At 37.9% G+C, this 18,283-nt stretch overlaps 1 protein-coding gene across 1 annotated transcript in view; it reads left to right on the top strand.

The window, feature by feature from the left end:
* The first annotated feature begins 561 nt into the window (after positions 1–561).
* Positions 562–18,283, top strand: part of fer (fer (fps/fes related) tyrosine kinase) — a 48,465-nt gene continuing 30,743 nt past the window's right edge. The window contains exons 1-4 of the mRNA XM_052093061.1: positions 562–655; positions 11,807–12,089; positions 16,478–16,651; positions 16,751–16,850. Of these exons, the coding sequence (XP_051949021.1) occupies positions 11,880–12,089; positions 16,478–16,651; positions 16,751–16,850 (484 nt within the window). The 5' untranslated portion in view covers positions 562–655; positions 11,807–11,879. The remainder of the gene's footprint in view (positions 656–11,806; positions 12,090–16,477; positions 16,652–16,750; positions 16,851–18,283) is intronic.

Below are 18,283 nucleotides of genomic sequence, written 5' to 3'. Positions count from 1 at the left end.
CAATTTGTCAAGTGGTCCATCCATCCTTCCATCCATCTATCTACAGTAGGCATTTAAATTTCAACGCATACGGATTCGATGACATTAATTCGGTTCAGACAGGTCTTTCCCTCAAGTTTCGCTTCGATTGATTCATTGAAAGGAACCGATTGAAATGAACAGTTTGTTAGTGTATCTCTACATCTCTAGATATGTGTGGCGACTCTGACAATCCATTAAACCTGAACGTACTGGATGCTGAGGAGTGACACTCTCTCACTCTCTCTCTCTCTGTCTGTCTGTCCAGATAAAGGTGATATAAAGTGTATAAAATAAGTTTTTCAATCACTCCCACGTGAGTAAACAATGTAGTGAATGCCTGCAGCCTCTTATCTCACACATGGCGTCAGTGACCGTACCGAACACCTGTTTTACTTTGGCTACATAAAAGTCAATTCCAAGGGGAGACATTACTTGTTGACCACACACATGCACATACTGTACACTCTTGCAGGGTTTAGAGGGTCGTGTGGTAAACGTCATAAGCCTGTGGCAGCAGTGGAGCTGAGCGGAAACCCCTCCCGAATCCCAACTCAACTACTCCAACCTCAGTCAAAGAAAAGAGGAATACCGAGGAATCAGGAAACACGGACAAATACCACACAACACCTTTACAGTAAGTGAATAACCTATTCCACCACATACACTGTTTTGTTGGTACGTGAATGGTGTTGTGTAGTGAAAGACTTGCTGGTAGACTTGTATTCCATTGTTTAGCTGTTTTTCCAAAGGAAAAGGCCAGCCAGCATTAGCAGGGCAGCGCTAGCAGCGGCTAACGTCCCAACAGCACAGGGACGCGAATGTACATAATCAGTGTGGTGATAAAATGTACTTTGTAGTTTGTCAACTGTCATTTGTGGTGATTCTAGATTTGTGTTTTTATTATATGAAGCTAAACATAAAGGTAACGAAAGAGTCGCCCGTCACCCCTAAACTTTTGACAACAGCGAGACTGTGCAGACAACCAGCTAAACTCTTGTTTACTCACCTGGACCAGCCCAACAAATTGCATATTGTTAGTCTGTTATTGTGTTTCCTGTCCAATTTGTCACTATGTGCGAAGTGTAGGAATACGGAGGGCAGTTTTCAATATTTTGTGTGCATAAGGAAATTAGTCATTCCATTGAATCGTCCATTACCGGGATAATTTTAATGGGAAACTGAGATTTATTCTTATTTTCCATTTCCTCATTTATATAAAGACAATAAAGGCTATGAAACCCAGTTACAAAAAGTACTATGGGGCCACTGTGGTACAGTGAAGGTATCAGGTGGTAATACCATGGTATTTTGATAGATACATTGGTACTTACATGCAGCATGGAATTGCTTAGGGCTGGTACTTGATTGATCTTTAGGGTGGACAATTGTTTTTATTCATTGGCCCAGCAGTTGGGCATCAGAAGTTTAAATGGTATAGAGTGGAATAGTCTGGTTCTGGAAGTAAGTATAGCATTAATTTATTCCATAGACAAATTGATTTTGTCAACTTTTAAACATTTAAAGACAGACTGAGGTTGTTCAACGATTGTATATGCCTTTGTTGAAGCCATCAGTTCACGTTTACCTACCCATGATCCAGCAGAGAAGGATCCACCAATCAGAGAACTGCAGCCATCAAAGCCTACCAAACATGTCAAATCAAAGTTTAGAACTCTTTTATGAAGGATTTTATGAAAAGCCTATATGGAAAAAAAGAATGGGAAAAATACTTCCGGAACCCAGACGTCTGAAAAAGTGGGCACTTTTGCGCTCTAATAGTATTTGACCATGTCCAAAAGACCATGGTAGTTGACCTGTTTCTGTGTGTGAGATCCAGGTAAATGCTTAATGCCATCTATATGGTAATATATGTATGCAATTAATGAATATGGAGGTGTTTTTATGGAGTATATCACTCTCATTTAGCTAATCCTGACCTGTGCCGGTCCATTTGTATCACAGACAGCAGGGAAACAGTGCTGGAATTTAGATCTGTTGAGTAACAAGCCATTCACTACCTGTAAGAGCTGTCACAACCTCTGGGCTGAGCAAGAATTTCATGGTTTAAAACAGGTGGTGAAAAATATTGGGAACGCCTTTTTTGTCTGGATGTGAATGAAAAGGACTAGTCAACACTTTGGAAACATTTGACTGAATTAATGTCCTGAAGGCTTTCTTAAATGCCTAAAATTAGGTAAATGATGTTAATTGTTATTATTGTTGGTCTTTAAATGTATGTGTTTGAACAGGATAGTGAAGGAAAAGCAGCCAACAGGTGCCCAGAATGCATGAAAACTCCTTCAGCACTGTTTAATCTGTGCAGGGTGGCTACATAGGAAAGCTAAAATATAAGATCTCTTTGTCATGTTTCTCAAACCATTCCTGTACAAGGAATGTGGCGGGGCGCATTATCCTGCTGAAAGAAGCCACTGCCATCAGGGGATACTGTTGCCATGAAGGGGTGTGCATGGTCTGCAACAATCTTTAGGTAGGTGTTACATGTCAAAGTAACATCCATATGAATGCCTGGACCCAAGGTTTCCCAGCAGAACATTACACAGAGCATCACACTGCCTCCACCGGCCTGCCTTCTTCCCATGGTGCATCCTGCTGCCATCTCTTCCCCAGGTAAACGACACACGCCATCCACATGATCTAAAAGAAAACGTGATTCATCAGACCAGGCCACCTTCTTCCATTGCTCCATGGTCCTGTTCTGACGCTCATGTGCCCATTGTAGGCACTTTCGTCAGTGGACAGGGGTCAGCATGGACACTCTGATTGGTCTGCGGCTATGCAGCCCCATACACAGCAAGATGTGATGCACTGTGTGTTCTGACACCTTTCTATCATGGCCAGCATTACGTTTTTGACCTTGTGACCCATGACCTTGTTTCACCGGTTGTCCTTCCTTGGGCCACATTTGATAGGTGCTATCCACTGCATACCGGGAACACCCCACAAGACCTGCTGTTTTGGAGATGCTCTGATCTAGTCATCTAGCCAATTTGGCCCTTGTCATAGTCACTCCGATTCTTACGCTTGCCCATTTTTCCTGCTTCCAACACATGAAATTCAAGAACTGAGCTGATCAGTGTATTTTTTATCACCGTTATATGCCGCAAATAAACACATTAGCAAATGCCCACAGCATACAGCAGTGAAGGTTAAGAGCAGCTGACTTTGTTTACATATTTTTTTTGGTGTGTCATTCCTCAGAAGCTCATATAGAGGACAGACATTCCTCAGCCAGTGTACTCAGAAGTGCTATTCAAGTAGTTGTGCCCCCACAGAGCTGTTCTGTAACACACAGCAAATCCTTGTTGAGCTAAACTCCTACTGATGTATTCTAACCACTCTAATTGTGTTATTTGTGAGAGAGGCTTATACGGCAGCATTTAAGAGATCTGCATGTTCACGGTGGTTAGTAATGAAATGTTTAAAGCTCTGTAATATCACAGAATGACCAGCCATTTGCCTTTGATCTGTCATATTGGAATGATTGAGATTACATAAACCGTCGTAACTTCATTGGCTGATGGAGTCTTGATTTAAAATAGGTTTTTTCATTTTTTGATAGTATTGTCATCTAAGTGTAAAAATGAAACCAAAACTTAACTCTATTTACTTTCTTTATACACATTTCTGGTATTCATGTTATTCTTAAGAAAAAAAGTTAAAGTCTTTTCCTACTTTGTCTTTTCAGCTAATGCCACATAAGCCTAGCGCACACTACATGACTAGCAGTCGGCGCCCTGCGACTCACAGTCTTGTTATCCATTGTGCTGGTGCATACACACTACATGACTGATCGCAGACTGAGTTATCAACTACATGCAGGGACACTACACATGTTGATATCAGACACACTGAAGAATGCATTCACACAGTTTCCATTTCCCTTTAAATCTGCATGTAAACAGTGAAGTTTAAACTCTTGTTTTATTAGGCGGCGCTCCGCTGCTGTAGCACTATGAGCCCAGAGTCTAAAGGTGTTTGAAGTGGACAAATCTCAAAACAGTTGGGACCCGTTACAGCTGTCTTTATCGTCTTCCCATTTCAAACAGACCAGCCAAAACGCATCTTAAAATTACACAAACGAAAATCATTCACAAACTTGTGGTTTATATGTGATAAGATAACATGTCAACAAACATGAAAGAATGGCTCGCGCCAGCTTTTTGAGCTTATTTGCAAAGGAAAAAAAATAAAGCTGAAAATTATAAAGACGATGGTAGGGAGATGTGGGTGGTTTTCATTTTATTTTTTTTATTACCCCTAATTATTTTTTGTCTCCTGGGCAATGTAACACTTTGCACACGCGACAAGCATGGAAGTGTAATCGAGTTTGAAATTGTGATCACACCTAGAGACTACTGCAATGGCAAGTAGTAGGACACTGAAAAAGGGTTTTATTATTATTTTTAGGTGAACTATTCCTTTAATTGAACTTTACTCCAGTATGTGTAATTTTTTGTACCTTCACTTACTTCACTGCATTTTGATAAGGCATGAAATTCGATGTGGGATTGCGGTTATTAAGCTCAATTTGAATAATTCCTGCAAATTCCACATTTGTAATTCGGGGAATTCCCACACACATTTATTGTATTCATGTTAACTTGTACCTTAGTTGAGAATTTATAAACAAAACCACTAGATGTACAAATCAAATCAATATTTTTGTCTTTCTATTGTATTTGTATTAATAGAATCAGTGCTGCGGAGTCTCTCTCTCGCTCTCTCTCTCTCTCTCTCTCTCTCTCTTTTGCAGAATTCTGCAGCTCATTGGAAACGTGTCAAGCAATGAGTAGCACGCTGTCGCATATTTGCTGAACATATGTATAACCTGTTAATTTGACATGCACATGACGTTATAACGCATCTCTTTAAGCGTATGATAAAACTATTGCTCCTGTTTATAAACAGTGAAGCTGACTATATTATGCAAGTGCATGACATTGGAGCAGTCTAGTTTTGCTTCATCACATCGTGCAGATCATATTATAGCACCTTTGCAAGAAAGGCAGATGTTTTGTGTAAAATGCTACCAGAACTACTGCTTCGTGAAGAAAAACTCTTAAAACAGACAACTTCGTCATTCTTATAAACACCTGTTACATCTCTCACCTCCTTCTATCTGGCATATATTTTCTCTGCCTTGTGAATCAGTCCATTTTAATAATATAAGTAGGTCTGTGCACTGATTTAAAAATATCATCCTATTAACTATCTTTAACAGAATACATATTATTACCTATTTTCCATAAACATAAACTGATTTTGCACCAAGATCCCCTCTTTCAGGATTCCATGTATTTATTTTCAGTGCATTTTTCAACTTTAATCTGGTGAGAACTGATTTAAAATTACAGTACTTAAACTCTTAAAGGGATAACTGACCCATAAAGAAAAATTCTGTTATAATTTACTCACCTAATGTTTTGCAAACCCGTATGACCTTCTTTCATCCATGGACAAAAGGAGATGTTAGGCAGAATGTTAATCTCAGTCACCATTCACTTTAAGTGTATGGGAAAAAGATGAATGAAAGCTAATTGTGACTGGTTCTAACATTCACTTCTCCTTTTGTGTTTATTTCTCTATCAGTGGTCTTGGAACAACATGAGATCAGGTAATCATGACAGAAGTTGAATTTTTGGGCGAAATATTCTGTTAACTAACTTTAAGTATGTGTTAAAGGTATTTGCCAAGAACAAAAGTCAGGATACGATTGCATCAGGTCTTCCTGAGAAACTACGTGACTAATTGAGAATATTGAGGTGAATATTTCTTTGAATACATTTTTGTAAATATTTTATTTGAGCAATTTCAGTATAGTTCAACATATTATGACATTCCCAGAAGACATTCTTTGATCGACTGTAGTCATGTGTACATAATGAAAGCACTCTCTGATAGTTTGGAGAAACTATAAACCACCCTAACCAACCAGGTTGCACTCCCCTCATAAATATAATTATGCCTCAGATAACACCGCTCCTTAACGGCATGTAGGAACAATGCAAATTATTATTGATCACACTACATGTCGTTGTCAATGGTTTTACTGTCTAATTGGGCGGCTCTTGGCCAGAATAATTTATAATAAACCAAGCATATATAAATAGACATATCTTTATGTTCTTGGTTTCATGGCCTGTACTGTCATCAGAGTTGATGTTATATTAATCCCAAATGCCAACAACATAATATATGAAGGTTTTGCATTTAATGAAGATATGGCTTCATGCAGAGTGCTGTGTATTCTGCCAGATAACAATCTCTTAGTCACTTTCTATTTCATTCCTTACATGCAGAGATGATTTTGTGTTCATATTTTATATGCACTTGCTACAGTACATCTAATGTGAGTTATCACATTATTTTTCAGTGTTTTTCAGAATGGTAAATTATCACAGGAAACTACATTTGGCTGTTACGCTCACTGTTATCAGCTTATTTGTTCACCTCTATTTGTCTTTGGTCTCTGCTTTTACTATCTGACAAACCTTCCCGCTTGTGGTCTTTACTATTGCTGTGTGAACTTTTAGAATTAGTTGAATGGAATAAAAATGATGCCTGCGAGGTAGGTCAGTAGACTTTTTCAGCTTTGACATCTCCTAGATATTCTTGCTGAATTATAACTTTGAATGATTTAGCCCAGTTTTGCTGGTTGTCATTTTAATATTTTATTTATTTAATATTTTAATTATAATTGGTTAATCGCAGCATTTGGGTGTTATTTGTATAATGACTGTGAAACTTTCTATTTTAGACTGTTATCCCAGGCAACCAATGTGTCATATCTCTCACATAAGACTTTCTGCTTCACGTCGTGGTCCTGATCAGCCTGTCAGGATTTATTTTGCATTAATAACTGACTGAATTTATCCCTTAAATAAACTAGGCTAAAACCATAGAATCAAGTTCCTTTGGTAAGAAACATTGTTTTTCAGTAGAATAAAATACACTTCTTGACAGCAATGTCACCTTTAGTGGTGACAATGGCAAACATCCTCAAAAGAGCTCAACTGCCTTCCTGTAATCTACTTAATTTATCCGTCTATAAACTAAATGTGACCCTGTGGTGTTTCTATTGGTGAACAAGGGAAGCAGAAGGCATGCAATCTTTAAATAAAGGGTTTTAAGGGCTTTCTGAAGTATTAAACTACATTACTAATCTTAGTAATTAAACAGCCTTCTGCTTTAGTTCAGACTAAAACACATCACGGTAACCCAGGTCTGTAATCACAATACACATTGAGGGGGACATGTCCTAATAATCAGGAATGCTAAAATTGTTGTATGGATTACATAATTGTTTAAAGTACATTTTTTGTGTCCTCAGTAGTCTAACACTGCTCCTCAATGTCATTTGAGGTGGCCAATGAAATCAAAGAAGACAGGACTCATTTTTCATAGAAGCTAGGCAGGGAACGTATTAGATTATTCCAGCACCACGCACGCATCCGCAAGGTCAGCAGTTCAGATTAAGAATGTTAGTGCCATGTAAGATTTAATTAAATATGCAGTATTTGGACACTATTTTATGCTAGAAATGTTATACAAATGATAGTAATTTCCAAGGATGCAAAGTTAGTCACTTTTAATTAATGTACAGTATGTGGTTTTTATTTTTTTTTGTGTGTCATTCGTAATTGTAAATGTTAAAACATTAACGGAGCAGTTTTCAACATCACATGCATAAGACAAAGAGCGAATGTATGCATATTGTTAATAAATTGAATTAATGTGGAAATCTGGCTAGCTTTTGAAATTGTCTTAGGAATACAGATTTGAACTAGATCATGGTAAGACCTGTGACTTTGACTTAAGTCGGCATGTTGTTTCCAAAAGTTCCGCTACCCTAGGATCAGCAACATTACGCAAACTCATTGACAAGCATCATTTTCCATCAAATTTGCATCGGCTCGACCGTGTTTACCTTACTTAGTGGTGCCACCAGATGCACATTATGTCAGCAGTATGGGAGATCCGGCTTTGCATCCCACATTGAAACCAGAATGTAACCACAGGGGCAGTGTATTGAATTGTCAAGTATTTTTCATGAAAATAATATTTGCAATAAATTAGATTTTCCTAAATATTTTCTTTATGACTTTAGCTAATTCTGACGTTTGGAAAACAGTCTCCTGAGTGCCAACCATTTTATTTTGGGTATGTCTGTTCTTAAAAAAGAGAGCCAATGAAGGAGTTCACACATTTTTTTTTTAAATCTGTTTTTTATTCCAAACTATGTGCTATTATGTTTCTATATTCATTTTATCGGTACACAATAATAAATCAAAAGTCCACTCTGGGAGCAAGCGTGTATATCTAAAAATGGTTCCAAAGTTTAGTAACCACTTATCTAGGCTGTAAAATATAAAAAACATTTAAATAATTAACTGATTAATTTCCATATTAGAATACATATATTTTCCAGTTCTGCCATATTGTATATTTCAAGCTATTAGGTGATTTCCTGTTTGGTCACTGTATCTAGTTTGTGGCAAAGAATACGTGAGGTGTGGACATGTCTGTTATTTATATACTATAATTATATGTTAGTTGAATGTCCTGTGTGAACTTAAAAAAAGAAGGGTAAAACCAAAAACGATTACATTTAGAGCTTTATTCCAAAAGTTTTTGAATTTTTACACCTACAATTTATTCAGCACCTTTATAAGGACCAAAAGGACCATTACATTTTTGACCTCCCTATCCCAAATGTTCTAGAAAGGTTACAGCCTTGCATTGACCATTAAAATGTTAATTGAAGTTGTTGTAAAAAACTGGAGGTGTTAAGTTTGCGAAGCTTTCCGTACTTTCGTTTTAAGACTCAAGACTCATGAGCTGCATTCTCTGTCATTTACAGTAACTTGTTGCAGTTGAAAGTTGATAGTTTTATGGCATGTTACTTGGTTTCACTTGGTTTCAGAGTTCACACACTGGTTGGGTGAGGTTGTTTCATGGAAGGTAGACATGCTGATAATGAGGTAAGAATGCTTTGTGATGCATGCATTTGCGTAGTGTGGTTTTTCAGGACTCGTCAGGGTTCTCTGGTGTAGGTCTTTAGATGGCCACTTACTGTATATAAAAAAGGGTCGCCCCTTAAGGCTGAAGTATACTTCAATTCAGCTACGTCTTGTGCATTGTGTGCAATATAAATTTTGTCATCAGCACAGTCCGCATGGACTGTTTGTGTGCAGTCCAGTTTTTGTAACCTCATGCACAATTTTTGCGTTGAATATCCTGTTTTAAATGCATCACTTTTATGTAAGGAAAATTGGTTGCCAATGCCGTGCCATGTTAGGCTGCACAAGGGCTGGGTAAAAATATAGTTTTTCTGATGCATCGTGATCTTCATTTGAACATATCTCGATATGGATTCTTAAATCCCAACATTGATCTAAGTGGCAACTCTCTACGATCACTTGTATAGGGCTGTTGCGTGGTGAATTTTTACCACCTAGTGTTTAAAGGCCAACCAATGCTAGTGAATGATTTTGCACTATGAGTGCAAAGTGCGTGTTTATTGTGGATAAAACTTTAAAAAGTGTGTAATTGAGCATGTAATTGAAATACATTTTTTTTTTTTAAATATCACAAAATACCATAATTCATAACTGTACTATCTGTTATTGCACCAATAGCCTATCTTATATGTCGGTATCATGTAAACGTCAACGGCTAAACATATTCCAGAATGTCAAAATCTGTTCATGTACTGTAGCTAAACTTGAATATTCAACAAGACAAATATCAGTAAACAGCTGAACAACAGCTGATTGGTTAATTGGGTCACATACTACCTTGACTGAAAGCTTTTCAATAGAGTTGTTCAGCTGTGATATAAATTTGTAGCCAAACCCAGAAATCTAATTCACCATGGGTTACCTCAGGATTTTCCTATGGGTTTATATAATGGGGTTTTTCAGCTTATGAGTAAAATAAGGTCTGTGGTAAACATTACTGTGGCATGGGGGGGTGTGGTCATGTGTCTGTCTGTGGGAGAGCGGTGAGTCTCGTCACCTGGGTTGTGATTGCACTAACACCTGTCTGTCTCATTAGTGATGTTTGAGGGAGACCTGATAAGGCACCTTAGATTGACAGAAGGAAGTGGTGTCTGATTGTCTGGCAATGCCATATTAAGAGACTGCATTTGTTTAGTTCTTTTGGGATACTGGAAATTCCTTGATTTGCATCGGCTACTGAGAGCCTGTTTTGTTTACCTTGTGTGTGAAAGAGAAAATAAATACTCACCTCAACAGTTCGGTGTCTCCTGACTCCTCCAGTGCCCACAAACTCAGATCTATAACAATTACTTGACGATACGTGGACGTTTTGGTCCACAACATAAAAATGTTCATACCTCAAATGTGAATTTGAAGCTGCTGTGTTTTAAAAAAATGTATTATGTAATTCAATACGGCTTCAAAATTAAAAAGGTATGGCCTTGTGTAATTTATGATGTAGAACAAAACGTCCACATAACGTCAAGTAATGTTTACCACAGAACTTCGCTCAAAAACCGCATTATATAAACCCATAGGAAAATCCCGGGGGAAAAGTCTCCCTTGGTTTGCAGTTCCTCTTAAGGAGTTCTCATCTAGAAAGTCCCTAAGGGGAAAGTACCTGGACTGTATATGTGAGAGAGTAAAGAGAGTATACTTCCATTTTGATGCAAATGCTCAGATCGGTTGGCGCATGCACGCTATGAGTGCTATGAGACACTGAACCTTATTTTTAGAAGTTTAGACCCATAAAGATGTCTTTTATATTCCTTCAGACTCGAGTTATACAAATGCAGGTTTCTCCAGACCTTCTCACATACACACACTCTTGACTTGCACATCCACTCTTGTTGTTTTTACCTTCATCTCCTGATGTCATGACAGCATTGGCTCAATTTTGCCACCTTGTGCAATATTGGCTGATGACAATATTTAATTTCTGAATGAAGTACACTTTGGTCTTAAAAGTTGTGCGTTGAGAGTAAAAGTTTGATTTGACTCGTTCTGTGTGATATGTGTCCATTTTGCATAAAGACAACATCCTTGCCATCCATTTGTTATTGAATAATGTCTCTTTTTATATAATTTAAGTTCTTTACAGTCAGTTGATGATCAAAATCAACAGAAAAGAAACATTTAATTCTAATTGTGTTAAAGAAGTTGACACCACTCTCATTTTGAATCGAAATAGATTCAGGAAATCTTTATCAATACCCAGACCTATTGTTGATTATTTCCCTTGATATTATAACTGTGATTATTAAATTTGATTAATAGAATTTACATGACATTTACTTTAATTTTAAAAATGTTGTATGGGATGACCGCATACTAGTTTTTTTATTTAAATTAATTTATGTAGACTACATATCCAAAAAACTCTGAGAACTGTTTTCCTAAATGCCTTGCTGTATTACACATCAGTACATCATGTTACCGATAGGCCTTTAGGCCAATTCAAATACATCTGATTTGCCATTTCATTCATGGACACACTTACATGTCTATGATTGGTTACAATGCTGGTAACCGCTGAACAAATATTTGAGTAGACCTAAATAGAATGCTGCAATTGACCCATTTCTTGATTAGTTAATTGCAGTAACTGTTATTGTAATCTCAGTTATTTTTTCAATTAATTGTGAAGCATTTTATCATGTTGACTTTTAAAGAAAAGGAACACTGACATGCTTCAAAGATCTCCTTAACAGGTTTGGACCACTCAAACTTTTAACCACACATAATTTACTATTTCCTCTCTACAGTAGAAACAATGCAGACCTGAGCGGGACAACCAGTTGAGTGAGAGAGAGTGAGACAGTTTGCCTTGCGAGTAAGATGGGGTTCGGCCGGGACCTGCGGAACTCCCACGAGGGTCTGATTAAGCTTCAGGACTGGGAGCTGAGGCTGCTGGAGACGGTGAAGCGCTTTATGACCCTGCGGGTGAAGAGTGATAAGGAATACGCCTCGCTCCTGCTCAACATCAGCCAGCAGGTGGACAAGCATGAAAACTCCTCTCAGATACACTATGTCAGCAATGTCTCCAAGGTAACAGCCTTCTGGTCCTCTCGACTGCCACATGGAACCAATTGTTTACTTTGTGATTAGGATTTTATATTGTGCTCAAAAAGTGTTGAGTATTAAGCAGCTTCATGAAGCTGTGAGCTGTGAATTTTTAAAAATTTATAAAATAGTTCTTTAACAAAAAAAGACCAGAAAGTAAAATGGTATTACCCATGTTTGTTGTATATATATTAGCTATCCAATGCCATGTTAAAAACACCATGGTAATTCTATCAGGAAAACTCAGGATTATTGGGATTAGTGAGAACGTATAAATAATTGTATAATTTTGAGTAAGCCCCGTCCTTCGGTTCAGCGCTCTGATACTTGCTTGAACCATCGGATCCAGCCAAATACAATGATGGCAGGGCAGCGGAGCTTACCCCCGCCCAGGACAGGACCTAAACTTCTGGTGATTGGGTGGAGGGGGTAAAAACAACATAAGTAAGCAATAATGAGAAACACATGAGTGGCCTTATAAAGCGGAGGCTGTGTTGTGATTGGATGAGATGCCTGATTGAATTAATCTAGAGATCTTCCTGCTAGAAATACACTTACGCTTGCATTTCTATGATATTCTTTGAAGTATCTTAGACTACAAAGTAAATACCATGAAATATATGGCTGGGCAATAAATCAAATGTTTTCAATATAGTCAATGTTATTTTGTTTGCAATGTAAATTTTACCACCATTGTAAATATTGCGATTTTTTTTTTTTTTTTTTTTTTTTTTTAAATGTACTTTTTATTTGTCTAAGTTTCCTCAAGAGTCGAGACAATGTCAGTTGTGCACACTCCTGTATGAAAGTATGAGAGATTTAGGCTACGTCCACATTAATCCTGTTAATGACACCACGAGACATTGCTCATTTGCATGTATAAGGCCCACAATATTCATCATCATTCATTCATTGTGGGTGTACTGTTTAGGAGAGAACGGCTGAAGTTACTGCTGCAAGGTGAGATGTTCCTTTCATTGAAAGATGCAGTAGTGCCAACTGTATTGCACCCTTCAGTAATGCCATTTATTTGTACTCTTTCAGTGTAAGTAAGCCATCATTTATCGCTGAGTAGAGGTCTGCAACCCGGGGGTTGACAGGATCCAATAACCCGTCGGGTTTTGGGCCGGATTCGGGCCAGTTTTTCAAGTAGGACTTCGGGATTGGGTTTTTAATTAATGAAAAAATAAGCAGGCCTACCAAACTTGTTTCACGCCCGCACTCTGACACATGAACGGATGAGTTAAGGGCCCAAGTTCACACTGAACATGTTTTGCGTGCATCTGCTCTGTTTTACCATTGTTTACCTATTTAAACACATGCTGGCAGATGTCTTTGACTGTTGCATCGCATCTCGCTGTTTCTTCAGAGTCTCGTGCAGGATCGGCCATTTTTAGATACTGTGGCAAGTTAAAAATAACATAATTTCTAAAAAAGCATGTTGAGACACCTGCGTTCTGTTTCATTTGTTGCGCTGCATCTAGATTGTTTTTAGCACAGGTGTCACAAAGATTCAACCTTCTGCTTTTTCATTTAGTTGGATGATTGTATTAATAGTTCATTTTTAACTTGTTGCTGCTTGAAATTTAATGAGGGGAACTCGCGCACTCTCAACTGCATCATTCTCAAGTTTGTTGTCTTACAACACTATGCCAGTATTCCCCACACTCTGTGATGACATGACTGTGCTGCTGATGTCTTAAAGGAGCCTTTGACTGCATCACATGACAACAAATATGCCATAGATTTAAGAAATCTCTGTTTCTCCTGTACACACTACAATGCGAAGATGGTGTTTTCCAATGTATCCACTTGGGAGAGTGTAACTGGGAGAAACCTCAGTTTTCGCTGTCAAAAATCTCAGTGTGAAAGGCCAAAACAAAGTGAAAAATATGTGTTTTTAAACGGAAATGTATTAATTGTGACGTGGCCTGACGCTGTGTCGTAACCAGACATGACACAACACGATAAAAGGTATGTTTTCCATGTTAATCAGAGTTTTTGTCCTAACCAGCTGCAACACATTTACATGTATGCATTTGACAGACGCTTTTATCCAAAGCGACTTACAGAGCCCTTACTACAGGGACAATTCCCCCGGAGCAACCTGAAGTTAAGTGCCTTTCTCAAGGACACAATAGTGGTGGCTGTTGGGATCGAACTAGCGACCTTCTGATTACCAGTTATTTGCTTTAGCCCACTGCGCCACCACCACACCAACACACGACAGCAACAGGGCTTTCTGTTTTTGGAAGGGTTTCTATTTCTGCGACGCCGCGCCAGGCAGCACAGTCAATAAATATGTCTTAAATTATTCTTATTGCAGTATCTTAAAGCTGGCATGTCATTAGCCTGTTCAGAACAATAAACATTTTGGCTGAGGGTGTCACACACCTACCGAATGTTGTGCTTGAGGTCACACACACACACCCACCGGTTCAGAATGATAGTGGGGAGACATCCCGGCTAATTCCATTTTGGAGATCGGCGAAATAACAACCGGAGTACCGTGTGAACATAATCATAACAGACTGTCCTGTGTGTGTGTGATTGTGTATTTATTCCCGTGGGGCTTGCCGTAGAAAGCATAATGGAGCTTCAGTGAGAAAATTAGTTGCCTTAAATAAACACATTGTTCTGTCTGTGATTACAAAATTTTGTTGTCAATAATCCTCATTTTAGTGTATGAATATCACAGTGTCGTGTCGCGTCTGGTGTGGACAGGCAGATGGCTTGTCGCTGGAATCTTATCGCATTGCATCTGGTTAGGACAAGGTGTAAGACAAATATATTTCAAAAGTGTTTCTCATCGAAACTTCATTAAAATGACGATACAGTTGGTAAGTTCGATTTATTGCCCTGAATATATATTTTTTTAACTGTGTTTCAGTGAATCTGTTCACTGATTAGTGTGCAAATGGAAAATTCCTGTTAGGCATCATCATGGAAATCTTTGTGTGGCATTTTAAATGCTTTAATATATTTTGGTTTTAGGTAAAAAATATAATAGGTAATTATTGCTGTTTATTATTAGTGCTAAATAAAAATGTATGTCAAAAATAATTTGTCATTCTGCTTATAGTGGGCATCAGTAGGGCTGGGCTACCGGGGCTTAAGCCACGAGTAAAGCCTTGAATGTTTTTATCATCTTGTAGTGATGTCAAAAGTACCAGTGCTTTGGTATCAAGTTGATACTGAAACATATTTAAATTTGTGTGTGTGTGTGTGTGTGTATATATATAATTAATGATGCCTGTCTTTCCACAGTATCAATAACACCAAATACAGACTCCGTTCATTACACATGTGCTGTCTTGTTGGCAGCTGCTTTCTAGCAGCCAGCACTCATGAAGAGCACTTGCGATGCATGATTGTGTCTATGTATGTCTGGTCAAAATTCCTTTCTTGGTGAGATATTGTGTTGAGTTCTGATGTACATTCAGATGCAGTAAGTACCAAATAGTACCTAGATATATAAGCTCCAAACCTGCCGATTTTACATGATGTATAAAGTGTTATATTTCATTAAAGGATGGCCCCTTATTTATCCATAGAGTTCTGGGCTAAGCCCTGAATATTCACTGAGCACTTTATTACAAACACCTGTACACCTACTTATTCATGCGATTATCTAATCAGCCAATTGTGTGGCAGCAGTGAAATGCATAAACTCATTCAGACAAGGGTCAGGAGCTTGAGTTAATTTTCACATCAACCATCAGAATGGTTGGAGCGTGGCATGATTGTTAGTGCCAGATGGGCTGGTTTGAGTATTTCTGTAACTGCTGATCTCCTGAGATTATCACACACAACAGTCTCTAGAATTTACTCTGAATCGTGCCAAAAACAGAAAACATCCAGTGAGGGGCAGTTCTCTGGATGAAAACACCTTGTTGATGAGAGAGGTCAACGGAGAATATCCAGACTGGTTTGAGCTGACAGAAAGTCTACGGTAACTCTGATAACTGCTCTGTACAATTGTAGTGAGCAGAATAGCATCTCAGAATGCGCAACACGTTGAACCTTGAGGCAGATGAGCAACAACAGTAGAAGACCAAGTCGGGCACTTTATTAGGAACATAGTGTTCACACTGTATATAGCGTTGATGGTATATGAATATGGTAATTATTCAGTACGATGTATCTATCAAAATACCAAGGTCTTCTCATCTGATACCATAAATGTACCATGGTGCTCCCACAGTATTTACCTGCAAGTAACCTCCCTGCTGTTCTGTCTAACTTTATGATTGTCTTTCTACCTCGCTATATCTTTTGTCTATTTCTCACCCTCATTTATTCACTCTCTCACCCACACATGCATCTCTTTCTTATTTGATCTCTCTTTACATCTTTGTTGGTTTTGTTCTCAGTCATGGACTCACATGGTGCAGCAGACGGAGCAGTTAAGTAAGATCATGAAGTCTCATGCAGAGGAGCTGAACTCAGGGCCTCTCCATTGCCTCACCATGATGATCAAAGACAAGCAGCAGGTGAAGAAGAGCTACCAAAGTCTCCACCAGCAGATCGAGTTAGAGATGAATAAGGTGAACCATTCACCATTGTACAGATCACCATTGCTGTTTGAGTAAATATCTTTGTGATGGATCAGTGCACAGTTCTGACTTTGCTTCTCTTCCTCACAGGTAACCAAAAGTGATCTTGAGAAGTTAAAAGGCACCTACAGGCAGTTAACTAAGGATGCTGTTTTTGCAAGAGAGAAATACAAGGAGGCTGTTGTTAAAGGTGCAGTATTGATTCATTCTCTATTATTTTTATGCTCGTAAATGATTATTGATTCATCATAACAATTATCGACTGTTCCCAATTAAGATTATCGGCATCAGTCGACAATTGATCTCTAGATATCAGCATCAGCCATAAATAAAAAATAATAAAAATCTCAACTACTACTTTAAACTCCTATGAACTTTATTCACAGTAATGGCATCTTGAATTTTTGATGGGAATGACACAGAGGCTGTGAAGGACAGACTTGCAGTCTCTGGGTTTCAATGGACCACCGATGGGCCCGTCGAGAAAAAAATATTATCAAAACATTAATAACTAAAGTCTTGTCCAAAACAAAATAGGTATTGTTTTTAAACTCAGAAGGTTTTCTTTCCAGTGCATGTAGGCATTATGACAAAAAGTGCTTTGAAAATTGCAGACAAATCAAAAGTGTTCTGCTTTGAAAATATATTAATAATTTTGCACTGTACATACTATTGTAATTGGTAAAAACATCAAATTAATCAAATAGTCCTGTCATATGTCATTGGAAAGCTCTCAAACATAAAACATTATGTTACAGAACATAAATATCACATACCATTACTTAGAGGAGGTGATTATCTTAAAGACAAGCACACACACATGTAATCAGATGCATAAATCATTAGATAATCAACACTAAGCACAATGTGCACACAGCACATAATGTGATAAAAACACATTAGCTTTCCTAGATCAGATGACTTCTTCGGAAATGATGTAGTACCTTGTCCAGCATCATGGAACATTAAACCAATCATATTAGGATTCAGATCGCTGCAACCAGAGGTGGAAGTCATCCAAATATGGGCAGATGGCCATCATTCAGGCTCTAATATGTACATATGGCCACCAGGAGACGGCACCAAGTACATGACTTTCAATGATGGCTTAAATGATACCAAATGAAACTGAATGAAATCTCGTTTCTCATGTTTGCATGCTTTGTAGAGAGAGCAAACCTTTAGTCATTGTTGCATTTGCACATGTTATTAGTTCTTATGTACTATTATTATGTTTTATTTGTTTGGAGAGGCTTTTGGACACTTGGAGACATAGTTTGGTCTTGCGCTGTTACTAAACATTAAAAACAGGGACTAAAAACAGTTCAAGGAACAAAAATGATATTTTTAAATGCTGGTAACTGGTTATAATATTTTGTTCCCGTAAGTGTTTAATGAAACCAAAGGTAATTATTAGGACCAAAGGATCAATTATTATTGTAATACTATAACTTTTTATTGCTTTGTTGTATCAACACAAAATTTTACTCCGTTACAGGTGACATTATTGGGAACAAAAAAAGCAGGTTTTTTCGAAGCTATCTTATTTACACTCTGAGATATTTAATGTCAAACCAGAAAAATAATAATAAGAAGAAAAAAAGTACTTTTTTGGCAATATGT

The sequence above is a fragment of the Xyrauchen texanus genome, chromosome 3, assembly GCF_025860055.1.
Source record: "Xyrauchen texanus isolate HMW12.3.18 chromosome 3, RBS_HiC_50CHRs, whole genome shotgun sequence".
Taxonomy (NCBI): domain Eukaryota; kingdom Metazoa; phylum Chordata; class Actinopteri; order Cypriniformes; family Catostomidae; genus Xyrauchen; species Xyrauchen texanus.
The sequence above is the reverse complement of the archived record's forward strand: the minus strand, read 5'-3'. Positions and strand labels throughout refer to the sequence as shown.